This window comes from Lutjanus erythropterus, chromosome 16 (genome assembly GCF_056507025.1).
Source record: "Lutjanus erythropterus isolate fLutEry1 chromosome 16, fLutEry1.hap2, whole genome shotgun sequence".
Classification (NCBI taxonomy): Eukaryota; Metazoa; Chordata; class Actinopteri; order Lutjaniformes; family Lutjanidae; genus Lutjanus; species Lutjanus erythropterus.
Window position 1 is genome coordinate 29,871,515 of NC_139332.1, and position 27,606 is coordinate 29,899,120.

The 27,606-nt window shown below is 41.7% G+C and overlaps 1 protein-coding gene across 1 annotated transcript in view; it reads left to right on the forward strand.

The window, feature by feature from the left end:
- efna3a (ephrin-A3a) overlaps positions 1–19,321 on the forward strand; it is a 116,813-nt gene extending 97,492 nt beyond the window's left edge. The window contains exons 3-5 of the mRNA XM_084739848.1: positions 892–957; positions 3,729–3,806; positions 16,810–19,321. Of these exons, the coding sequence (XP_084595974.1) occupies positions 892–957; positions 3,729–3,806; positions 16,810–16,928 (263 nt within the window). The 3' untranslated portion in view covers positions 16,929–19,321. The remainder of the gene's footprint in view (positions 1–891; positions 958–3,728; positions 3,807–16,809) is intronic.
- The last annotated feature ends 8,285 nt before the right edge of the window (positions 19,322–27,606 follow it).

A 27,606-nucleotide genomic window follows, 5' to 3' on the forward strand; every position in this document is an offset into this window, starting at 1 on the left:
TAGCAGAGCGAGCTGATATGTTGGCCAGCTTTCTCCTTATTCCTGTTGTTTGTACTTAGATATCGTATGTGCACAGCTTGTTGTGAAGCAAACCACATTTTGAAGATGGTTAAAAGACATGCTGGGAGAGCTGTAAAAGAAAATATATTCACATCTTAAATAAGATAATGTTAGCAAAATCTTAGCTAATCTACATAAATTGCTAGCTAGGTGTTTTGCTAACCTTAGCCTGCTGGTTAGGTGGCATTTTGCTCACACCAGCAAACTCAAGGACCCCTGAACTGACACAAACGAGACCACAGACCTCCATCCGATAAGATTTTTGCTTTCCATTGCCCATTAGGGCATAACTTTAAATAGTTCATCTGCCATATTTTAAAACATTTTAGGAACAATATATTAACTACTGTCTTCCATGTTTTGCATACAAAGCTTAAAAAAAAAAAAAAAACGGAACAATTTTGAGCGCTGGAAACAAATTTAATCTTCAAATAAAAAATGATATTAACATTTATAAACAAATCAGCAATGGAAGCTGAAGAAACTGGAAAAAGTTGCAACCAGTGACAATGCAAAACTGTGTATAGTAGTGAATTAATCAATAATACACATTTAGGATAAAAATAAAGAGTAATCAGTATTTCAGACTTGTAGAGAATAGGCCTTAAAACAGCCTCAAAAAGTATATCTGTGAGTGATTATTCCTGTTTTATACCCTTATCTGACATTCAGTGCCTGATTATAAAAGTTCTGAAAATGTAATTCATTATTTTTCAGTAAGAAAATATGAAATCATCCATACATCATTGCCAGTGTTTTTGTCTACAGAATGATTAATAAAATTTTCTGCAACAGAAGGTTGACCTGCTGTGTGTTTGCTCTGTGTTTCAGCCACGCCCACCCACCACCATGGCCACAGCTGCCTGAGACTGAGGGTCTACGTCTGCTGCTCCACCGGTGAGCCCCAACAACCCCCTCCGTCCCCCTGCTCATTTTACACCGTTTCCTCCGTTTCTGCGTCACTTTATCTCCACTTTTCCTCCTCCTCCTCCTCCTCCTCCTCCTCCTCCTCCTCCTCCTCCTCCTCTTCTATCTCCTTCTATCACCCAAACACACAGAGAAACAGAGACAAAAGAGAAACAGACACAGAGAGAGAAAAACTAAGATCTGACAGTCTCATCTCAGAGAGAGGCTTTTCTGCCGCCGTGCGCCGTCTTGGCGAGGTTTTGATGATGGCGTCTCTTCCCTCGAAGCGGCGCTTTGAGAGTGATGGCTTAATGTTATTCTCTGTCTCAGTGCTATTACAGTAATGTTCCATCTCTCTCTGTGAATGGCGTGCTCTCGTGAAGCCGCACAAAAGATGTAAAAAAAAAAAAAACCTGTTTTAGCTGCAGCATCCAGCTCCCTCTGCCCTCCTCTCTGTCGCTCTCCCCCCCTCCAGCTCTCCTCTTGACCATCTCCCCCCTCCTCCTCCTCTTCGTCCCTCTCCTGCACCGTCTATCTCTTCTTTTTCTTCTCTCTTCCTGGCCCTCTGATGCCTGCTGCTCCGTATAGTGTGTGTGTTATTTTTACCCTGGTAGCCTGCTCTCTCCCCTGCAGGCCTTTGATCAGGGAGCCCAGTGCTGAAAGCCTCCCCCTCTCCTCTAACCTTGTCAGCACTAATACATCCCACACTCAGGCCAGTGTCAGCCCCTGTGTACACATCACCTTAACACCCACCCCCCCCCTCGTCCCAGTGTCACGGCTAATCTATTGATGTGTCTACCACGCCTCCGTTTGCTCCTCTGTGTGTGTGTGTGTTTGAGCATGTGTGCGTGTTTGCACATGGCCGTATGTGAGCCATAAAATTTTTTAACGTGTATGTGTGTGTGCATGAATGCCCGTGTGTGTGTGTGTGTGTGTGTGTGTGCGCATCGGTGCATTTAGTCAGTTTACAAACCGCAACCTTTACTCAGCAAGGTCGTTTTAACAGCTTGCTATCAAAAAGCTGTTGATTTCAGCTGCCTCCGGATCGCTCTCGTTTTCTCCAACCTTAATCCCGTACACAACTTTAAGATAAGAAAGAGATGTGAATATTCATGACATGCGCTTTACATCTATGAAAAGCCGCAAATTGATGCGACAAGCTTCAATGTAGATTCTCTTAAAATGCCATTTCATCCTCCTAACTGTGCAGCGGAGTCACAGGCTCACACAGACGCTGACAGTTAATTGAAAAAAAAGAAAAAGAAAAATACACAAAGACATATACACATGCACACCAGCAAACCCACACATCGTTCATTTGTGGATAATTTGGCAATTTGGCAGCCTGAATGTAATTCTGTGTCTAGACGAACAAAATGCAGAAATGATTTCTGTCCCCCGCTTCCAAATGCTTTTAATTTGATGAAACACCACAACTGTACTGTAAACTAAAGTGTGTTATTTCCCACTGGAAGACTCTAATTTGACTCTATTATTGGGACACACTGCAACAGAACTTTACTGTAAACTAAAGTTTGTTGTTTCCCACTGTTAGACTTCTTTCTCAGGGGGGCATTCAGGGACACATTACAACAGAACTGTACTGTCAACTAAGATGTACTTTTTGCAACTGGGAGACTCTAATTAGACTGTAAACTAAAGTGTATTCATTCCCACGTAGACTCTATTATTTGGACAAATTACAACAGAACTGTACTGTAAACTAAAGTTTGTTGTTTTCCACTGTTAGACCCTTGTTAGGTTATATTAGAGGGTAATTAGCAACACATTACAACAGAACTGTACTGTAAACTAAAGTTACTGCTTCCCACTGTTAGACCCTTATTAGACTTGATTAGAGGGAAATTAGGGACACATTACAACAGAACTTTACTGTAAACTAAAGTTTGTTGTTTCCTATGGTTAGACTCTTATTAGCCTTTCTCAGGGGGGTAATTTGGGACGCATTACATCAGAAATGTACTGTAAAATAAACCGTTAGACCCTTATTAGAATTAACTAGAGGGCAATTAGGGACACATTATAATAGAACTGTACTTTAAACTAAAGTATACTTTTTCCAACTGGAAGACGCCATTATTGGGACACATTACAACAGAACTGTACTGTAAACTAAAGTGTATTATTTCCCACTGCTAGACCCTTATCAGACATAGTTAAAGGGGAATTAGGGACACATTACAATAGAGCTGTACTGTAAACTCAAGCAAAATCACATATCTGCTTCTTTCCCCATTCAAAAACAATATGTGAACCTGATGTAGCAAGTAAAGGCCAAAATTATAGAGGTAGAGGAAGGATGTAATTTCTCTTAAAATGATATTTCAGCAGAATCGCAGAGCTCACACACATATTTCATTGAAAAAAAGACATATACACATGCACATCAACAAGCCCACACATCGTCCATTTGTGGATAATGTGCCAGTGCAGCCTGAATGTAATTCTGTGTCTAGACGAACAGTAAATGTAGAAATGATTTCTGTCCCCCGCTTCCAAATGCTTTTAATCATCAGATGGAAGTCTGGAGGCCCGGTCCAGGATTTCTTCATGCTTTCTCAGCAGCAGGGCCACACCAACTGTTCTGTGGCAATGCCTAAAAATGCACATTTTACTCAGTCTTGTCATTTTAATGGTGTGTTTTCTCTCCCTGTCTCCGTCTTTTCCATCTTGGTTTCCCTCCTCTGCTTCCTTCTTTCTGTCTTTCTGTCTTGTTGTGCACATCTCTGTGTGTTTCTCAGTTTCCCAGGCGGATGATGACTCCAGTCAGACTCCTCCCGACTACACAGTCAGGCCGAACATCAAAATACACAACATCGGTGAGTGACTCTGAATTGCTGAAAATGAGCAGCAGCCAATTGCCAGATCCTGGTCAATATTTGGCTATGGCTGCAAAGCTTGATTTGTGTACCGATGATTGTGGAGAGGAAACAACCATTTGTTATTTGTTTGGGTTTTTTTTTATTCTATGGTCAGGAAAAGAAAATCCGCAGGTCATAGCTGACTGATGAGTAAAACCTTTGGTTTCTACTCTTGTGCAATCTGAGTAAGACGATGAAACACTGCAACTTGATTCAGAGGCGACACCACTTACTTCTGCGTGAGAAAGCAAATGTGAATGTAAACAAATCAACCCACAAAAACCAGCAGTAGACTGTGTGTTGTCATGATACTGGAATTTCTGACTCTGACACAATACCACAAGGAAAAATTGCCACAACATTGAGGGCAAGATTATTTAGATTTTTATTCAAAGATATAACAAGGCAATGACATGACAACAAGAAACATTTGCATTTTTTCTCTTTAGATCAGGCCATTAAAAATAACTTAATTATCCAGATGGTGTAATTTTCAACATCATCAAAAATACAAACATTCCTCTTTCTATTAAACTGATATAGACAAGCTTTATCAAGGTGATGTATTGTAATGTGTTCACCTGCCACCAGGGGTCAGTGTTTCTACTGTTGGACAAGGAAGGTCAGCTGAGCTGAGAAACATGGCCTCTTAGGGATAAAGTTACAGTTACAGTTACAGCCAGTGGTGGAAAGAGAACTGAACATCTGTACTCAAGTACAAGCACTGTTACACTACTAAAATATTACTCAATTACAAGTAAAAGTACTGGTGTTAGAAAAATACTTAAGTAAACATACAAAGTATTTATCTCAAAAACTACTATATACTACTGTATTAGTTACTTTTTCACAGTTGATGAAATTCAATCATAGAGGTTTCTGTTTCTCCAAATCTTCACTTTAAAAAACTTACTCAACCATGAGAGCATAAAATTTTAGATCTTTATCTAAAGAAAGATATAATGAGATAAAGGATAAAGCAAAAGAGACGAGTGATGAGAAGAAGACAGCACTGTGGGTAAGCAGGAGGAGGCGGGACTATGTAGGCACTGCAGCCGTGTGTGTCAACTTGCAGTTGTCGGTCTGGCAGTAAATGTACAGTTTAGGTTTGAGTTGGTCAGTGAATAAAAGCTGCAGCTTCTCAGACCAAAGCAGAACTCCTGAGTGTGTGTTGCATTGGTTTGATGATCGACTCCGCCTACGTTGACGAAATAGCCTACTATCCTGCAGGGGAGTAAAGTCAAGTTGAACCATTTTGCACAAATCTCGTCACGATACCATAGACTGTAGTAAAATGTCAGGAAGACAGGAAGGCATGTAAAAATAGATACCGCCCAAACTAACCCATGACATCTATTTTGCCAGATCTATTATGCAAACAGAATAATTCCAGTTTATTTCAACTTGGGCTGTTATTTTTTATCAGTTATAATAACACAATAATCACCAAAGTAGTATGAAAGCACCAAGCCAGTGCTCTGAAAATGGTATTATACAGTTTATTTGTCAGTGTTATTATTAAATTTCATGTTTCCTTAGTCACAATAATTCAGTCATGACAGGACTCTAACTCATCATTTAGAGCCACAGCAATCCCCGGCCTCATGTTGCCTTGCATAAAAATGATTTTAATGAGCTGCACACAGGGAGGTAAACTGATTACAAATTTGGGCAGCACTAAAAAAAATAGGAGCATGAGCACTCAATCGAGGAGAAAAAAAGGTCAGATTGATGCATTCTTACGCAGTAATTGCTGATATCTGAGAGCACAGCGGTCAGAAACACTTTATTTGGAGGAAAAGTCGAACACGAGCACCAACATGATGGTGACGGTGGTCTGCAAACTATGTCAACAACAGACATTTTTGGTAATAATGTAACGCTGTGTCTTGGTTTTCTCTTTCAAATAAGTTTTGCTAATGTTGGGTTTTTATTTAAAGGGATAATTCTGATTTTTTAAAGTGAAGTTGTATGAGGTAATTATCCAGAGTCAGTGTATTACCTGCTGTGACGATAAGGTTCTTACTTTATTACTGTATTACTGCGGTCATGTGTTGCTACTGCACTGCACTGATCTATTTATACAGTAGCTAATGCCATATATTAAAGGGATAGTTCACCTAGAAATTAAAATTCTGTCATTTTCTACTCACCCTTATGCCAGTTATGGTTCAGGTTTATTTTGTTAAGCTGCAAAACGCTGCCGGAGTTTCACAGGAGAACAGTTTTGCAAAATCTCCCAAACAGGTGAAACGAATGATGACCAGTTTTGAAATGTAAAAAAAAACAGAAAAAAAAAATCATGAAATGCCTCCATAGTGCTTGTGTGGAATAATCTAAGCCCCGACATGCCGTTTGCACACTGGAGGTATTTTATGTTTTATTGTTCTATTCTATTCAGTCGCTATTCACTTACATTGTTTGGGAGATTCTGCAGCGCAATTTCCTGCAATTTCCTGTGAAACTCCAGCAGTGTTTCCAAACCCAAACTAAACCCAACCTTCAATCGGCGCGAGGATGAGTGGATAATGACTGAATTGTCATTTTTGGGTGAACTGTGCCTTTAAAATGACAGGACAGACAAATGAACAGATCCAACTCTGAAATGGCATTTTATGATTGAGTCAACAAGACTTTAGAAAACACCTGTTGACTGTAATCTTTTGACCGGGTACCAGAGCTGTTTTGCCCCCTGAACGTGTGTGCACTCTGTAACGTTTGCACACAAGAAACCCGTCTATTAAACCAGGATTATCCTTTGATTTAAAAACTCTACTTACAAACTAGAAAAAAGCAACAGAAAAGTTTTTGTACCTCCTACAATGCACCGCACACTCACACACAAACAGGTAAGTCTTCCTTTTTTCTCTAGAGCAAGATCCACAAGGTCAGTGGAGGTCCTGTAAGGAATGAAAGGTCCATGTTTACCTAAGGAGAAAGCATGTCAGCCAGCGAGTCAATTGTGCAGCTGAGTGGTTACATAAACCCTCTATTTTTCTCTCTCTTTCTCCATCTCAAACAAAAGCCTCTTGCCGGGAATCATTTAGTATGCTTGTTTCAGGGAGCTGTGGGCAGTCTGTGACGAGGGCTAAGAGAGTGTGACCTGCCTGAGACGGAAACTGAGACCAGCAGAGACAGGGCGAAAAGAGCTCTTGAGCCATCAGCAACGAGCACCTACAGCGAGAGAGAGAGAGAGAGGGCAGAAAATAGAGAAGTGGAAGAGAGAGACAGCAGCTGGAAAGAGGGAGAGACAAAGTCAGGAAGGGAGGCAGTGAAAGAGAAATGCCTGACAGAAAGAGGGACAGATAAGGCAGAGGGAGACGGAGAGGAACAGGCAGAAAAAGAGATAAAACCAGAGTGGGGGCAGAGACGATGGAGAGGGGGGGTGGGGGGGGGGGGGTTGCAGAGGGAAGGGGCAGAGGAAGAAAGGAAAGCTCAGTGGTGGGCGAATTTCTCAGCAGTAACTCAGGCTCCAGCTTACGTAGAATTTAATATAAAAAAACACTTACTGGCAGAGAATCATAAAAAATCATCGCCTCTAGCGCTGTGATGCATTTTGCTGAATACATTTGGCGGAATAACAAAATCAGGACACACAGATTTATGCGCGCACACACTTGAAAACAACCCGTATTCCCCCAATGGCCCTGCTGACCGCTGGACACCCACTCTCTGACTCACCCTCAGGACCAGACCAGCCCACAGACTGGCTTAGCATCAACAAATCTCTGCCTCTCACTCCACATATGTTTGGACTTTCTGTCGTCCTCGTTACTTTATTATTAGCTCTGCTCGTACGTCACATCTTCCTTATTTAACGTGGTGTTTTAAGGATAATTTAGGACTGTTACAACTTGTTTTTGTCGTTTCTAGGGGTAATAACAAGAATTTATATGGTTGCACTTTGTTGTGAAGGTCATGTCCTTTAGGGATGCACCCAGATCCGAATACGTCATCCGTGAAAGCACAAATAACGCAAGGAATCGGATATTTCTTCAGTCCAAAGTTGCTCGTCGGTACTTATAAAAACTCAGCTTCATAATTACCTTGGCATAGTTAAAAAAGGTCACATCGAATTTTAATGCGCCAAGATTATTCTCTTCAACTGAAGGATATTTCTGTATACTTGTATAACTTTACTGTAGAGTTTCTGTTTCCAGTGCAAAAGAGAAACTTTTCCCAGTTAGAGGGGAGGTGGTGGTGGACTTACGACAGTTAAAACTAAAAAAAATAAAAAGAGAGAGACGGATGAAAAGTACAGCATGAGAATGTGGAAATATATGTCATCAAAGGAGAAATCTGTAACATATTTACTGTAATAAATCATAAAATGACCACGATATGTCATCAGAGATTAAGGAAGCATGTTGAGTTGAAAAAAGTGGTTTTCCGACAACAGTGCTACAGCTGCAGTGTCCTCCTTCACTTCTGGCTCATAACTTGTGTTACTGTTTGTCAGTTTTAAGCTAATTAGAAATCACATTAATGCCGAATGTTTGCTGAATGAGAGAGCATCTGTTTATGAGTCATAAGAGATCATTATTAATCTTTTAGAAGGCGTAGATGTTTATAACAGTTCAACTGAGCAATATGTTAATTGAGTCTGGCAGGCAGTGAGACAGGCAGTCACTGAACGCTTAACTTTACACTGACAGACAGCTGACAGTTACAAACAGCTGATCAACTTACAGTAGAGTTACTGTTACTCCTGCAGCCTGCCTGAACCTCCTCGAGTCTGCAGAGGAGGGGCAGGTGGAAACAACTCGCTTCGACCATAGATCATACATTAAATAGAATTTCAGCATTTTTAATATATAATATCTGTGGCTCTAACTTGCTATTTGGACTGCAGCACTCATTCTTGGACTCGCAATTTTTCACATTTTGCCTGCTTCTGGTCTTCTCTCTGAACACAGATACAAATAATTTTGTTAGTTGAATAGATGCATATACAAATAATGATGTGTCTGTGTGCCTCTCATGTACATAATGCATTATAAGCACATCCATGTAAAGCATTTAGAAGTGCTGAAACGCTTTCTGTTTCAATTAAAAGTTTTAGAAAAGAAAGACTTGACAAAGCATTGTGAATATTTTTTTGTTTTTACTTGCAGACACAAGCTCACAAAGTCATACTGTAGCATGTTATTGATGCTTATAAGACGTCGCTGTGTAGTTAGAACATGCTGTGAAACCCAAGAATCTTCTCTTAAACACTGTTGTTGTCACTTTGGCATAGAGATATAAAGCATCATGAATGCTTAACTTATAATACACTATGCCCACCACTTATTATTCTTTATGAACCTTGTTACACGAGTTTAAAGCCTTAGAATGCATTATAATGTCCTACAGATGTGCTCATAATGCCTTATGAATATTTGGGTTCTCATCAAGTGAGCTGCAGAGATTTGGAAACATGTTGACTTTGCTAAAGTCAGAGGGGGTGAGAGAAACATGAGCAGGATGATGTTCATGCAAACAAATCAAATCTCCAGTTCAGACAAACTTACTTGGAAGAGAAAGTAAACATTCATCACAATTTATCATTGTTTTCTGAAAGAAAACACTGGCACCACAGTCAGCCGGTCACTATTGTGAAATGGGAGACTTTTTGTTAGTTTATAACCTGTATAATCATCAAACCCCCTTTGCACAATTAGTAAGCAAGTACAGGAGTCCACCATGTGACTGGTTCCCAACCTGGGTGCCCTGATCCCCACTAGGGGTCGCCAAAGCTTCAAGGGGGTCATCAGACCTTCATGATTTTAAGGGGTGTAAGAAAACATAATACAGTGTTCAATAACATCTCTAATATCTCAATAAGAGTAAAGCCAGTGGAGCTTCCAATAACTCAATTTGTTTTACTTCTTTAAGTTTAGTTATGTTTTTTTTAAACATTAACACTTTTTATCAGAAGCTGCGTCTTAAAAAATAACATCGCTCAGAATTTCATTCCTTTCTCTTCTTTCTAAATGATGTTTTTAAAGTTTAGATCATTATTTTTACATCCTGTAAATTATACAGTTACAACAACCAAAGAGCTAATAGAAGGAGAGGAAGAAAACACTGAATTTGTTTTTTTTAAAAAAGAAGCCTATTAATTATTTATGATTGTTAAAAATAAAACATACATACACAGACAGAGACTTGTACAAGAAGTTCCTTAAATATCAGGAAACTCATCTCTGATGCAGTGTTCACAGGGAATAATTCATCCCAGTTGCTTGTTTTACATAACCTTCCTCTAGTTATTACGTTCATTGTTTGGGTTAATTGTACAGTTTATCGGTTGTTCTGTGCTGTGATTCTCATGCATTAAATATAACAGGAAAATATCCATAAAATATGTCACTTAGTCAGGGTCAGTCATGATAAAAAAAAGAATCCCCTCAAAGTAAAATGTAAGGAACCACTGCACTATGTAGCATAAACTTCAAAAACAAAAGTTGAAATAAGTGTGACTGAATTTAGCTTTTTTTAAAAAGTGTTTTTTTATTCTTTAAACCCTGTCCAGCACACATCTGTTTTCCTTGTAGCTGCTATCAGCATTCATAGCAAAGATCAGCTATAGGCTCATTGCCACACGCATGCAAAAGAATTCATTATTGGTCTTGTGGCTTATGTCTTGCATTAATCATAACTTTACAGTTTCCTGCAGTATATTCTGTGCATTCTTCCATCTGTGACACACTTGCCCTCAAACACTCCTATATTGAGTGTCTGCAGCAGCGGGGGAGAGCTAAAGGCTGAAACATAAATTGTGTGGTGTGGACCACAAAACGCATCTGTAAACAAATCATTTTTAAGACGGATCGATAGGCGCTGACACCCCCGATCCATCTGCTCTGAGTTGCTTTGTTATGTGCAGATTTTCCCAAAATCAGTCGGAAGATATTAGTCGTGTTGTTGCGCCCGAGCAGACCAGAAGGCCGTCTCTGAATCGAAACCTTTGTTTCAGAAACCCGCTGGACCACCTGAGCAGCTGATAGCAGCTTCAGTAGCAGCTTGATAAAGGGGACGATAATCAGACTCTCATTTCACTTCATTCATTCAGCCTGACTGTGTTCATGTCAGCAATCTTCTCGGTTGTTTTGTTCTAATCAATCAGTAGCGAGCGGCGTATCCTTTGAGTGTAGGTTCTTTCATAGCGATCTAAGACATTTGCAGATTAAAGAGCTGTTAATTCTGTTTCTGGTCTTACAGCCTGCATCAAACTCATCCACAGAGTTGCTGCCATTTTCCAGGATGTTTTGTCATAGATGTAGCCTGGTAGCTATGAACGAAGTTGACATCCCCATTCTTATTTCTGCATTGAAAGTTCTGCAAAATAGCAATAAATGAGAATGACACCACATTTAAATCGCTGAACCGGAGATGCGGGCAGCTACTAGCGCCTCAGTGTGACTTTAATTCCACTGACTTTATTGAGAACCGTCAGAGAACAGGAATCAACCCCAACCCTAACCCTAACCAGGGGACGTGTAAAGCTGGGCTCACACTACAGGAGTCCTGGGCGGTCGGTCGGAACCGAAGTTCAGCCCATATTATCCAGAAAGTGAACGGTTTACAGATCCGATCCGAACTGTTCCTAGAATCGGGGCCGCCCCGATAATTTAGTTGATTTAGATTTAGATATTTAAGTTGTTTTGTTCCATTTTTTGTGTGTTTCAGTATGTTTAAACAAACCAGAGGTTACAACGTGGTTGGTGATAATCGAAAAGCAGCGCCAGTTGCTAGAAAACAGGATTTTTTAAGATAGGATGAAGTATATAGAAAAGATTCCTTAAGTTAGTTAACATTTGCTTTGGGGACTTAAAATAGGATATTTCTGTAATGGCCCCCCTGTGCAACCTTAACACCATGTCAGCTACACAATAACATCAACCTCTCAGTTACAAAGATAAAGGTACAAAAATTACAAACATCCATCAGGTGACAAATTCTGTTCTCTATTTAGGCCTGAGGGCTCCACGTGTGAATCCAATATGGCTCTCAGAGGAGCAGTGAGTTCATGATGTTAACACCTCTCGGAGAATCTTTTTACTGTTCCACAGAAGCTCAGTGACGGTGCAGAGCCACGGTTAGTCTGTACAGCAACAGCATAATCCATGTTTTGTGTATTTGTTGCACTTATGTTCAGATTTTTGTTTGACATAAACCGGACGGCAGGGAAATGTCTGCATGTACACAACATGAGTCTTTTTTACCTGTACGTGGTTGTGTGAAGTTGACAAAAAAAACCCAAAACTGTAGGGTGATTAGACAGCCAGGAGACAGTGTTAGGTGGTTTTCTAGTGTCAGAATGAACCGATCTGTCTCTCAGATTGTGAATCAGTGGATTGTCATTTCACCCTGAATGTTCCTCACTGTCTTCACACCCATTTCCTCGGTTTTGAATGCATGAAGTTGCTATGATGTTAAAGTATGCTCTGGTATTAAGGCATCGATCTACAAATATAAACAGAGGGTAATCCAGTTGAATTCCCCTGCGCACTATTACACCTCCCCCACTGACCTATAGAGCTTTAACCGTACATGATGGGTCTATCAAATGATGCTGTTTACGCATCACTGCTGTCTAACATCGTTCCGGCGCAGTTCGCACTCTGATTTATCAGACCAGACAACCTTCTTCCACTCATCGACAGTCTAGAGCTGATGTTTCTTATCTCACTGTAAATGCCTTGGGCGCTTCACCGTGGACGGAAGAGCTACCCCGCGCGCCCGTCTGTTGTTACACCCCATACAGACAAGGCTGCACCAGATTGCGTTCTTGGAAATTGATTGCTGTATCCCACAATCGCACTGTGATGTTCGGTGTCGTACTGTGGACCTTTGATAACTTGTTATGGCCCGAGGCACCCGACGTCCCCCACATTCATCTTCCAAGGACGGCCTCCCTAAATAGCATGGGTTTAGAGGAGGTGCATATTGTGCAGCTTTGTGACTGTCAAAGCTCCTCGCGCCCACAAACTGAGAAAGTCTGCAGGATCTCACCAAATGAATCAGTTCACATGCAAAGCAACTGTGGAGAAGGAGTTGTGTCTGCATGTACTTGCTTAAGGGAGACGACTGTGGCATTAGACACTTTTTAAATAAATAAAATAACAAATAATAGTTACTATATACCTCAGGTGGTTGTGTTTCCATGGAAATTAAAACACATTATCTTATTATTATAGTTTAATCAAAAAAAGTTAATACTATGGCACAATTTGCCCCAAGCTAGGAATAAAATGAGCATGGATGCTTAGTGGAGTTTTCAGAAGTAGAAATACCAGTCTTGCTTGCTAACTTGATGCAGACTCTCTGCATTTTAAAGGAGTTAGTCCATGTAGTACAGAAACGTCCTTAACTTAGGATAGGAAGAGTCTGAGAGAGGATTTTTCACAATTTGATTTCACAGTTTGTTACTGATTAGTAAACACTATCATTAGCTACTCCTAGCTAGAAAACACTACCATTAGTTACTGTTAGTTAACGCTATTGTTAGCTAATGTCAAATAACCATACCATTACCTACTGTTAGCAAACTCTACCAATTCAATTCAATTCAAATTGCTTTATTAGCATGACATGGGGTGTACCTATTACTAAAGCAAAGCATTTCTAAAAATTCTAAACATATAAAAAACATATTGAAAACAGACTGTAACAAATCATACACTACAAAAACATAAAATACTACAACAAAGGAGTGTATTACAGGAAAGAATCCTACAAAACATTAAATATGATTAAATACATCAATTATTTTCAATTCAAATCAAGATGCTATTAACAATATATAAACACAAAATCATAAAAAAATTAAATAAATGAAGGAATTTATCATGTTTTGTTGCGTTAGTCCCTTATGCACTGACATACGTTGCAGTTTCCATGGTGATGATACTATTTTTTTTTCTCCAGAGGATATTTCATTTTGGTTTCAGAGAGAGTATGGAAATCTTTGGGTTTACATTTAACTTTAGTGAGGAACTTTGTCCTAATATCTTCATATATGCTGCAGGAAATGTTGTTCTGTCTCCACCTGTCTCTGTGGACACAGTTGGCCATTAGCTAATAAGCTAGTTAGCTAGCTAGTTAATAAGTTTGCTACAGGTAGACAAGTCAAAGTCTGGACATACTAGCTTACAACTCTTTTTTATGTGCTTGTAAAGTAATTAAAACTATACTTCCTTGTTTTGGATCACATGATTACTTTTGTTTTTGGGTAGTTAGATACAGTGAGTGGTTCATTTTACCCACTGGCTCGAATTACCCCATTCCCCCCTATTTAAAGGTAAGTGAGCGTTCACTTCTTCTGCAGGGACAGAGCGTCTCTTCTTCTGGTCACTGAGTGCTACATTTTCCTTCTGCAGCCTCTCTGCTGAAACCTTTTGGAGAGACAAACGGGACGGTGTGAAGGTCCCGCTGTGACCTGCAGGGCCTCACCTGAGGCAGCGCTGGTTTATATTCTCCCTCCTGCCTGTTTCCTGTTCGAGTTCATCCCGGTGCACTGCGGTGTGAATGTCAGCGTCCAGTGTCATCGCCGCAGACACATGCCTTGTGTTCCTTAATAAAGAACAACTCTTACGTGGGCACGCGTCACGCAAGCAGGACGAACCAGAGCGGTCGGATGGTTCGCTCTCAGACAGAGACGGCGAAAAACAAAATTCCGTACATTCAAACATCAGCTGACACGTGGTTGTTGTCTCTACCTGTTATCTCTCATCACCCTCCTTGTTTTTACTTGTATCCAGTTTCTCTTTGTTACACTCTGCAGACGCCAGATTCAAACGTCACACTGAAATAACATCTTGCTCCTGTAATGCGATTCACATTCTGTTTGAAGACGGTTTGATTTGATGTTGGCGAGAACTTTTACACACTGGGACATCATGATGACAACGTAATAAAGTGAAAATAATGGGGTTTTAGTAGACAAACACATTTTTTTGTCAGTTTTTGGGTACAATTTGTCAAATAAATATATCCTTTCATGTTTCAAAACAAGTATTTTTCATCCCTCCAGTGCGATTTTCAGCAAATAATTTCCTAATGATACGATTTAATATCAGTATGTCACATCTCGAGGCTTTAAACTCCTCCATCACCCGTCCCCTTCACCCACGTCTCTCTTTTATGTCTGATGCGGGCTAATGTGACTGACGTCAGGAGGAAATTGCTGCTTTCTTCTGCACTTAGATTACTTGATAAAAAGAAGATTTTTCTGATATCTTAATGCATTTATTCCTGGTTGGCCTTAAAGGAGTAGTACAGATTATTTGATGTGGGTTTATATGAGTTACTTATACACAGTCAGTGTATTATCTACAATAGATGCTGCCCCAGTTTGGAGAATCAGAAGCAAAGCAATGAACTGCTGTGGACAGGGTCTGCAACAAAAGATTTAAATTTTACTTTATTTAGAGTATTTTCACTGGACGAAAAACTCAAGAACACCAAATAACATCTGGCTTTTGTCTTCAGTTTGAAAGGGTACAATCAGCATTCACTCCCAGATCTAATGACTCTGCAGTAGTCTTTATTTATCGGCTTCAGCTCTGGTCAGCAATGATGTAAACATGACACTTGGGTAGACCTGATAACTGATAACTAGCTCGTCACCGCTGTCAACTCTTTTGCTCTGTTTCATACACGATTCTTCACAATAAAAGTAATCCTTTATTTGTAATCTAAAAGCTTTTATTATGAAGCAGCAACTGAAAGCACAAACAAACACAAACAGTGCACATCAGAAAAAGGACATAAAGGCACACAGATTTATTTGCAATGGGAAAAGGGTCAAACGCTTAATTTTAGCAGGTTTATGTGTTTAAATAGTTATTAATGTTTCTCAGCATGAGAGTGAGTAGATAATGACTGTATTTATATTTTTTGGTGAACTATCCCTTTAAAAACCCTGCATATATACACTGATTTCGGTTTTGAGTAAAATTAAAGACTGATGACTTAAGTAACATGATTAATTCTGAAGTCAGTTTTAAAGGATCGAGAAAAGACCTCACTTGGTCAGTGTGACTGTTCCTAAATTTTTACCTAAATCGTTTTAGAAACTGTACCCACATTATCCTGTTTAAACACCAAAGTCACACAGTAACACAAACTAACAGATCGAGGCAGCGGCGGACAGGCAGCTCATGTGTTTTGCCAGGTTAATTATTGATTTCACCTCTGGAGTTTGGTTGCTTTGCAGAGAGGTAAAGTGTTGAAAATATTCTATACATAGTGTACACTTGATATGACATGATTGTAAGTGGCTAAAATACCTTTTGTTGCAGACCCTGTTCACAGCAGCACCTCATACAACCCCAGTTCAAATGATCCAAACTATCCCTTTAAACTTGTGATGGATGTGTAAGCAACAGAGCTCCTGTTTGGTGCCTTTAGCTTTAGTTTACCATGTAATAACCCCCTAGATATAATGGGAAACATTATGTCGAGACAGAGCGTAATGACTCGGTGTAATCCACTTTTTACCGAATATTACAAAATGCGTTCTCGCAGCTCTTTCTCCGTCTTTCCCCTCCAGCTAATGTTCTGTTGTGTCTAATCAATGGCGAGGCCATAGTAATTTGGTTTGATTGAAATCCCTCTAGGATAAAAACATCATTAGTGTGAAAAGAGGAATATATGGGGAAAAAAACACAACAGATCAGAAACAAAAGTGTTTTTAATTTTCCATCCCACGGGGAAACGGCCATATGTAGCAGTGCTGATGATAATTGGTGGTTTGTTGATAATTGCATCATGTCTTTTTCTCTGCATATGTTAAAGCACAATTTGCATGCATCACACATTGCCTTTAGATTGATGAATTAATAATGTAGTAATGGTTCGTTTCCTTCTGTCTGGCGCTCACACACTCTCACGCTCTTTCACACTTCTTCTCTTTTCTCACTTTTTTCTCTCGTCTGTGTGTCTCTCTTTTTTTTTTTTTTCCCCTCTCCAGATGAATTTAACCCTGAGGTTCCCAAACTGGAGAAAAGCGTCAGCGGCAGCAGCCCCTCACGCGACCGCCTTCTTCTCACCGTGGCGATGCTGCTCGTGTCCGCCGTCCTTTTGTCCTAGCGACTGTCACCGTGAGTGACGCCTTCATGCATAGCTGGACCGCCTTGTCCAAAGGGCTTTGTATCCACCGAGTTGTTGACGTGAAAGTTGGCAGGAACACGGAAGAAAATCAAGTCGCAACAGAACCACAATCAAAAGGACACAAAGAGAAATCCTTGAACTTAAATTAACTGGACTTTAAAATAAAAAAAGGAGAGGCCTTTTAGCTGTCATATGTACACCCGTGTATTTTGACACTCCATGTCTTGTTGGACATAAATATCATACGAATACCACGGCATTTCATGCAGGTGTGTTTGCCGCAACATGGAGACCACAAACGCAACTTACAGTTTATTCAGATTCGAGACTTCTGTGCTGCTGTAATGCCCGAAAAACAAATGAAAAAAGCGGACTTTTAATGAGCTGGATGTAGACTACACACTCTTATTGTAGCATGGACGTCAAATCACCTGAGGAGTTTAAGCAGCACCGTCTTCAGCTGAGGTTTTTGTAGCTGTGAGCTTTGAAGAAGGTGTCGAGCGTGGACTTTTTCGCAGTGGATTTTTAGACCTTGGACCACGGACCAAGTATGCTGATGGATAAAACTCAACTTAGATGTAGTCAAAGAGCAAGCCGGACTCTTTTTTTTTTTTTCAGTGATGAGAACTGCTGCCACTGTCCCGGACACTGAGGAATGTTTTCACACTGGAGTGAAAGAGAGAGCCGCTGGTAATAAGAGCCCACGGTGGTTCTTAAGAAAAGGGGAAAGACTTTGTGAGGATATCCGCAGGCCTTTCAAAGAATCCATTTTCTCCAGACATCAAAAATACCCCTGGCTTTGTGATAGGTACAGATGCAAAGCCCGCATTTCTTAGAAGATAGCGAGTGCCCTCTCTGAACTAGTCCTTTGTCTGCATTTCCTGCCTTCACACTGTAACAACCCAAGAAAAATACAGACCCTGGACTAGTAATTTGACGGCACTTTGGCTTTGGTAGACGTGTTTTTTCTTTGTTCCTAAGCATTTACCTTCAGCACTTGGCGTAGATTTTCCGGATGTCAAACCTTTCTCCTCGCAGCAATCAGCAGAGTCATTCAGATTTCAGAATACCACTAATTTACAATTCCTGAAAAAAAAACCTCTCTCTCTCTCTCTCTCTCAGCAAGCCAGTTCCCTTTTAATCCCAGACAAACCCGTCTCCGTCCTGTTTCCTTTTCCACTTCAGAGGTTCCCAGCCAATCAGTGCTGATGGTCATTACCGCAGTCACGGTCACCATAGAAACGACCCCATACAGTCGCCATAGCGCGGCAGGTGCCTGAGGAGAAATTGTGCTTTGAGTCTCAAAGTAACGCTGCCGCCATTTTGTTAAAAAAAAACAAAAACAAAACAACAACAATAACAAAAAAAAAAAACAAACCAACACGTGTGAATGTGCAAATAAAGTTCACTTTTTTATATTGTAATACAGGACAAACGTAGGCTGGCATTAATCAAATTACAATGTTGTGCTTTTTTAATTTATTTACTTTTCAAATGTATTTATTTTAACATTAAAGTATATTATTTATCTACCTAATTTATTAGTGTGCATTTGTAGGCCTTTGCTCAATAAGCTATTGTGCCATTTTTTTATTCTTTTTTTTAAACAGTGGAATTTTTACTGCAGCATTTTGCTTGTGTAGATAAAATAGTCTGATGTAATTCAGCCTGACAAAACGAGAGGGTTGTTGGTTATGACTAATCAGTGGGGACATACAGCGAGTAACCCTGCTCTCACGTAACAGATACAGCTAACCAGAGCATGTCATGAACCAACTGTGGACGCACAGACGGAGCCGATGTTGATGGAAGGGCGGCATTCCTCCAGTGCTGCACTTGCGAAACAAAGGAGTCTGCATTGTAATGTATATTTATAATACATGCCGGTTATGGAATGTGAGTTTGTGTGTGTGTGTGTGTGTGTGCACAAGTGTGTGTGTGAGTATGTGTGTGGCTTTATCTGCCTGCTTTCCTGCGTGTGTGTGTGTGTGTGGGCCTGTGTGTGTGTGCGTGAAAGAGTGGGAGCGAGTGAGAGGAAAAAAAAAACATATGTGTGCACATTTGTGTGCGTATGTATGTGGAATGTGTTTGTCCGCGCTTTTCGAGTATGTGGCATTTAGAAATTTCGTACCCGTTAAGGAGTCGTTTGTAGGATCTGAATATGCAAGTGTGTATGAGAGAATGTGCTTTTCTGTAATGTTAGTTTACGTTAACGGGGGTTTGGGAAGCGGGCGAAAAGCATTTAACTGATGTTGAAGACAACCACAAAGAAATGTGTTTACCTTTGACAAGAATGAATTAAAAAAAAAAAACTGTAAATTGATCCAAGAATGATTAAAACAATGCCAATTAAAATCTTTTTTGCAAATTTACTTTTGTGTGTTTGTTTATAGGTGCATTGCAAACTAACTGTAGGGGAGACCTGGGACTGTTGTACAGTGTTGGGCAAGTACTGTAGGGCATAATTACATTTACTGGTTATTTCTCTCAAAAGTAATCACCAAATACTGCATTCTAAAAGTAATTAGTTACTAGGGAAAGTAACTTTTGCACAATATAGCTATATTATTTTGTTATTGCTATATTATTTAACATAGTTATATTATTTTAGAGTAGTTATATAACTCACATTTTTATTTATCATTGTACCCATTATCACTAATAGGCGTTATTAATACTCCCAACCACCGATGGCAGCAAAGACTATCATCTCCCTGTAAGACAGTAGGTTTTAGTAGAAGAAGACCCCACTGGAAGCTGGATATGTTAACCAAGTGTTGCTACAGTAGTTAATAAATAAGTATATGATGAACAGTTCATATCAGGGGTCAGCGACCTGTGAATCTGGAGCCACACGTGACTCTTTTGCCTCTCTAACGGCTCCCTGTGGCTTTGAAAAATCAATGTGTTAATATTTCATCAGCTGAAATGTGTGTCATAGCCTTTGTCTGCGACTCAACGCCTTTGCATCTTAATTTTGCTGTTGGCTCGTCTTGAGCCTCCTTAGGCTATAGCTGCGGGGAAAAAAGGCTTCAGGGAAAATAGAAAATTTAATAATTGCAGCTCCGGGCAAAAAAAAAAAGCCATAAAACGTTCTTTTGATCTAAAGGTTGCTGACCCTTGGGTTATATTATATTATGATGAAAAAAAAGCTCTAATGGCCTGAACTGTCCTGCACCACTGTGAGTCTGGATGACGTTCGATCATAAATCGGGGAATCTGCTGTGTTTGTCTGCTACATCCTCTGTCCTCTACTTTCAGGTAAGACAAAGGCTGTGTTCAAAGTCACCTACTACTCACTATATAGTTCGCTATATACTGAGTTTGCCATTTTTTAGTGCTGTCCAAATACACACTGAGAATTATTATACCTCTCACACAATGTCACTAACCAAGCGCTATATCCCGTAATGCATTGCAATGAAAGGAAAAAGTCCAAAAGTCTTGATTTTTCACTATAAAGTGAACTCACTACATATCTGTGAATAGAAATGCTTAGATAGTGAATGAGTGAATGATTCTACAAGCAAAGTAATGAGCGCATTTATATTTAAATAATTCTGTTCTTCATTTCAGAAAAGTGTTATGCTTAAGTAGCCCTGCCTGTTAGGAGGGAGACATTGCATAGTCATGGATCCCTGCTCACACTCTTCTCTCATGCTGCTCATTCATTGGCTGGACTGGATGAGGAGGGGTTGGGTTTGTGTGGGTGAACGGGTGATTAGGAGGACTGAAAACACCTGTGCGGGATTCAGTGTGGGGTTAGACGCGTTAAGACGGCGTCGTGCATTCCCCTGTAACGTTATAATTTTGAGTTTATCACCTACCCCGAAAAGACTTTTTAAACAAACTAACAAAACTTGAACGCGGAACTGGAGTGGTGAAGCTACCGTCGGGCTTGGGCTCGCCGAGGAAGCAACGGCTCGAGCAACACGCAGGAAGTCCGAAGGGCCTAAGTGGATCGCCGCCACCCCGGTAAGCCGACACACCCGCACCTCACTCGTCTGTCCAGCCAACACGCACAGCTCCACCCTATCTCCTTTCTCCTGGTAACTGGGGATCGTAACAACTATTGGGGGCTCGTCCGGGATCTGAATGACTAACTAGCTCTGTACAGCAGTGGCTCTAGATAACCTAAATTGAGTAGCGGGTCTAGTTAGCCCAGTTAGCTAGCTACACACAAACATTACTGTTTGCGAGAGGGATGGTGCGACCCGAGTTGTATTCAGCTCATCAAAGAGGCTGCGACCTCGGTGCAAAGTAGTTGCATAGTACTGGAGCTCTCGCTAAAACAGTTGTTTGGGTGGGAGAAAATAAATGTACAAGATCTCCAAGTAAATTATACAGGTAGGAGAATGGGTAGGTGGAATGACTTTAGCGGATGGCCGTTTTGTGTAACATAGCTGTGTTGGCGAAGTAGACTGAATCGTACTGTGTATTCGATACGGGTGTAAGAACTGTTAGCCACTGTTTGTGTTCTGGTTCCTTCCCACAGTGTTAGGGGGTGATTTGTTTCCGCTGCCGTTCTGGCGAAGTCTTGTTTGATGTGGTTAACGTTGGCTTTTCTAGCCAGGCGTGAGACCTGACTAATTTCAGAATTGCATGCCGGATTGGTTGTTTCTGGGTGCTATTTGTTGTGATGGTGATTCATAGCTGAGTCTAAGTAGTGTAGCCCTACAGTAACGGTGGTTTTGTAGTTTTCTGGTGCGCAAGTGAGTTTGTTAAGAGTTAAAAATGGCGACATTTGATGTGGATGAGTTTTGTCAGCAAGACTTTGATCGCGGTGATCTCAGGAAGTTGAAAAAGGATTACTTACTGGCGGTGGCCAGTGCATTTGAAATAGACATCGATCCCCAAACAAGAAGATTGGATATTGTGGATGCTTTGGTTACTGCATTAAAGTTGCCCGATGCTGCTAATGAGCAACAGAGGGAGAGGGAAGCAAAACAGCGTGAGCAACAACTTAAGGTGGAGTTGGCCCAGATTGCCTTAGAAAAAGAAAAATTACAACACTCAAATTCTCAGCTGCAGCGCAAGCACGAAACTCGTTTTGATATTAGTAGCAGCCTGAGATTAATGCCTAAGTTTAACCATAATGAAGTGGGTGTGTTTTTTGATTCATTTGAGAAAATTGCCCGAGAACTGCAGTGGCCTGAGGAAAAGTGGACCTTGCTCATCCAGAGTGCTTTTGAAGGAAAGGCACAGGAAGCTTATGCTGCATTGGATCTCAACCAAAGCAGGGAATATGACACAGTGAAGAAGGTGGTTTTGGCTGCTTATGAGTTAGTACCAGAGGCCTATCGGCAACGTTTTCGGTCGCTCCGGCGCAGAAGTGACGAAACCTTTCTTGATTTGGCTAGAAGACAGGAGACAGTTTTTGATAGGTGGTTGGTGTCAACTGGAGTGTACACTTTCCAACAGCTTCGAGAGCTAATGTTAATGGAACAATTTAAAAGAAGTGTACCACATTATATTGAAACCCATTTTAATGATGTGGAGGTTACAGAACTTAAGAAAGCAGCCATAATGGCAGATTCTTATGAGCTGACCCATCGTGATGTACCAGGGAGAGGAAGGCTTTTTAAGCAGGAAAGAAAGGCAGAGGATGAAAGTAGCATGCCAGTGCGGTTCACTCCTCCTCCTCCTCCCAATAGGATATCAAACCGGTTTCAAAGGGAGCCAAGGAAGTTTGACCACCGCCCCCGAAGTGAGGTCATCTGTCATTACTGTAAAAAACCAGGTCATATTAAATCCGCGTGTCCAGTATTAAGAGGGAGAGACGCTAGTAAGTCTGTGGCTTTTGTCAGCGTCCCAACAAAAGTACCCAACCCATCAGAAATTAGGGACCCAAAGGCAGGATTAGCACCACCAGGATATGAGGGGTTTGTGTCAACTGGTCTAGTGTCTGTGTCTGAAAATGCTGAGGAAGTCCCAGTGACTGTGCTTAGGGACACCGGGGCTTGTCAGTCTTTACTTCTGAAGGGAGTTATAGACTTACCCTCCACATCGCTTTTGCATGCCTCTGCATTAGTTCGAGGTGTTGGAAATCAGTTTGTCCCTGCTCCGCTGTGCCGTGTTTTTTTGAAAACTGACTTGGTCAGTGGGCCAGTCGCCGTGGGGTTAATTGATTCATTTCCAGTGGAAGGAGTAACCTTCCTTTTGGGTAACGATTTGGCAGGTACCCGGGTTTACTCCAGTGATTGTGATTCTTCTTTGGTATGTGCGGTAGATACTGCTGGGGTTACTCCCATAATACAAGAAGGGCCTTGTGAAGTGTCTGACACTTTAGTGTTGGAAACAGAATACCCAGAAACCTTTGCAGCATGTGTGGTGACTCGCTCTATGTCCCAGCCGGTGGATGCTCCTGTGATGGGGAACGAAGAGCCCTCCACTGGGCTAGCAAATACTTTTTTTGCCAAGTTAACCAATGGGGAAGAAGGCAGCCAGTTTTCACGTGAAGCGTTGATTGCAGAGCAGTGTAAGGACCCCTCTGTGGCGCCTTTAAGAGTTACAGCCATGTCTTCTGAAGAATGTCAGGAAATAGCTGAGGGATTCTATCTGCAGGATGATGTTTTGATGCGCAAGTGGCGGCCCCCTGACCGCCCCGCGGATGAGTGTTGGTCCGTAGTGGCGCAGATTGTTCTCCCTATGGGTTTTAGGGATGAGGTGATGCGTCTGGCCCACGAGACTCCTTGGGCAGGCCATTTGGGCATACGTAAGACACAGCAAAGGATCATGAGACACTTCTATTGGCCGAAAATGCACAAAGATATTGTACTATATTGTAAGTCATGCCATGCATGTCAAGTTGTCGGTAAGCCAAACCAAAACATTCCAGTCGCTCCACTATGTCCTCCTCCTGTCATGGACGAACCATTCTCACGTGTGTTGATTGACTGTGTAGGTCCCTTACCGAAAACAAAAAAGGGTAGTGAATACTTACTGACCATCATGGATGTGGCCACACGATTTCCTGAAGCTGTACCTCTCAGGAATATAAAAACTAAACCCATTGTGGAGGCTTTGCTCCAGTTTTTTTCAAGGGTAGGTCTGCCTACGGAGGTCCAGCATGACAGGGGCACTAATTTCACGTCAGGAGTGTTTCAGGAGGTGATGTATGAGCTTGGAATTAAGCAGGTTGTGTCCTCGGCTTACCACCCGCAGTCCCAGGGTGCAATAGAGCGGTATCATCAGACCCTGAAGACCATGATTAAGACCTACTGTGTGGGGTGCCCTGGGGATTGGGATGTGGCAATGCCATTCCTGCTCTTTGCTATTAGAGATGCAGTGAACGAGTCCACTGGTTTTAGTCCTTTCGAGTTGGTTTATGGCCATGAGGTCAGAGGGCCTCTTAAAATGGCGAAAGAAAAACTTCTTGAGTCCACAAGTCGAAGTGGGGTGCTACAGTATGTGGCCACCTTTAAAGATCGGTTACACTCAGCTTGTGAGGTGGCCAGAGAAAGTTTGAAGGCAGCCAAGAGAAAGATGAAAGATAACTATGATAAAAGAGCCGTCAAACGAACTTTCGAGGTGGGTGACAGGGTGCTTGTGCTGTTACCAATGGCGAGAGACAAGCTTGGAGTAAAGTTCTGTGGTCCGTATCCTATCATGAAGCGGGTGAGTGAATGTAACTATGTGATTGGCACTCCTGAGCGCAGGCAGAAAACCAGGTTGTGCCATGTGAACCTTCTGAAGCCGTACTATGAACGTGGTCCGCCTCGGTCAGTGTGTTTGATGACTTCAGAGTGTGAGGAGTTCAGTGAAAGTGAGGATGACGTTGGGCCACTGGAGCCGGAGCCGGAGCCGGTGCCGGCGAGGCTCTTGAATTCCAAGGTGGTGGCCACTTTGTGGGAGCACTTGGATTACCTACCACTAGAGAAAGCTCAGGATATTGTGCAGTTGGTTGAAAAGCATATTACTCTGTTTAGAGACACCCCAGGTCTGACTGGCCTTGTTTCGCACGATGTTGATACTGGTGATGCTGTTCCCATCAAGCAGCATCCCTACAGAATCCCTCCTCAAAGGTGGGTTGGGGTTAAAGCGGAGCTTGACTACATGATGGAGATTGGAGCTATTGAGCTGGGAGTCAGTGACTGGAGTTCACCCTTGGTGCCTGTGCTTAAGCCTGATAATACAGTACGCCCATGTATTGATTTTCGCAAGGTGAATAATGTGACCAAGACGGATGCCTATCCTATACCGAGGTTAGAAGACTGCATTGATAAAATAGGAAATGCTGTTTTTGTGTCGAAGTTTGATTTGCTGAAAGGATATTGGCAAGTGCCACTTACTGATAGAGCCAAGTCTGTTTCTGCTTTTGTTACTTCTGAAGCGCTTTATCTGTGCAGGGTGCTACCGTTCGGAATGAAAAATGCCCCTGCAACTTTTCAGAGGTTAATGAATAAGGTAACTGCAGGGCTACAAAATGTGGTGACTTATATAGATGATGTGGTTGTTCATAGCTCAACCTGGTGCGACCATGTGTTCCATATTGAGCAGCTGTTTGAGAGGCTAGAAGCTGCAGGACTGGTGGTAAATTTGCCTAAGTGCGAATTCGGTAAGGGACAGGTCACCTATCTTGGCCATCAGGTGGGGCGGGGGCTGGTAAAGCCAAGGCAAGCCAAAGTGCAGGCTATCTTAGATTTCCCTGTGCCAAGTACTAGGAGACAGCTGATGCGGATTCTTGGCATGAGTGGGTTTTATCGAAGATTCGTGCCCAATTTTGCAAAAGTAGTTGCTCCTCTGACAAGTCTTCTTAAAAAGGGGGCAAAGTTTGTGTGGACTGGGGAATGCCAGCAAGCCCTGGACAAAGTAAAAGCCATCTTGTCATGTGAACCAGTCCTAAGAGTGCCAGATTTCTCTGCTCCGTTTCAGCTAGCAGTAGATGCCTCTGATCGGGGAGTGGGTGCTGTTCTCTTGCAAACGGATGCGCAGGGGATAGAGCGTCCCATAGCCTATTTTTCTAGGAAGCTGAATCAGCAGCAGAAGAGGTATTCAACTATCGAAAAGGAAGCATTGGCCCTAGTGTTGGCCATTCAGCATTTTGAGTTTTATGTGTCTGGTAACATGGGAGATTTGCTGGTCTACACTGATCATAACCCCCTGGTGTTCATAGAGAAGTTCAAGGGGAAGAACCAACGGTTGTTTAGGTGGAGTCTTATTTTGCAACCATACAGTCTGGACATAAGACATGTCCCTGGCAAGCTGAATGTTATAGCCGATGGCTTGTCAAGAGGATGAGGAACTTGGAGGGTGTCAGTGTCAAGGGATACTACTGGAGGGAAATTGTCTCAAGATGTATGTTATCATGTTGAGTGATTTGGTTCGAACTTTGTTTGTATTGACATTGTATGGGGGGGCCCAATATAGCCCAGGTTGAAGAAGCTGATTGTTTTAAGAGTTCTTTAAAAAAAAAAAAAAAAAAAAAAAAAAAAAAAAAAAGGGAAAAAAATGTAATACTATTTGGGAAAGGGAGTAGGTGAAGTGTGTGTTTTTTTTTGTTGTTGTTTTTTTTTTTTTTTTGGTTTATGGGGTGAGGAATGTTATGCTTAAGTAGCCCTGCCTGTTAGGAGGGAGACATTGCATAGTCATGGATCCCTGCTCACACTCTTCTCTCATGCTGCTCATTCATTGGCTGGACTGGATGAGGAGGGGTTGGGTTTGTGTGGGTGAACGGGTGATTAGGAGGACTGAAAACACCTGTGCGGGATTCAGTGTGGGGTTAGACGCGTTAAGACGGCGTCGTGCATTCCCCTGTAACGTTATAATTTTGAGTTTATCACCTACCCCGAAAAGACTTTTTAAACAAACTAACAAAACTTGAACGCGGAACTGGAGTGGTGAAGCTACCGTCGGGCTTGGGCTCGCCGAGGAAGCAACGGCTCGAGCAACACGCAGGAAGTCCGAAGGGCCTAAGTGGATCGCCGCCACCCCGGTAAGCCGACACACCCGCACCTCACTCGTCTGTCCAGCCAACACGCACAGCTCCACCCTATCTCCTTTCTCCTGGTAACTGGGGATCGTAACAAAAGTAATTAATATTAATATTAATCAATAGTGTACATTCCCCTGTCCTTTATGAGGGAACAGGAGAGGTGGCACGGTGGAATTTCAGATACGAGAGGAACATTTTCTATCAGTGTTATTGTTGCCTTTGACTTAACATAACTTCAAACAGCAGTTTCTCACGTTTAATTGGCTTTCATGCTAGCTTAAAGCCCACATGCTAAAACAGTTAGCTATTCAATGGCAGATTTGGGAGGGGACAGTTGTAACAGGTCATTAAAATGATGGGAATTTCTGCATTGTGTGCCTGGAACACTTTGCAGACTCACTCTGCGGTGTCAGTTCTGGGCCCACAGAGCTGCACCCCAGAGGCAACCGTCTACATTTTCCACAACTGTGACAGTGACTGAACCCTCATGTGACACATTCAGGAATACAGTCCACACACACACACACACACACACACACACACACACACACACACACACACACACACACACTGTTTTTGACACTTAAGATTATTAACTTCATTCAAAAATGGTTTATTCTTTATTCTTCCATGGAGTTATTTCATAAATCGCATAGGTTGGATTTTAAATCAGCTAATTAGCTCTCATTGTTACATCCCTAGCTGTTACAACTTACCCCAGTA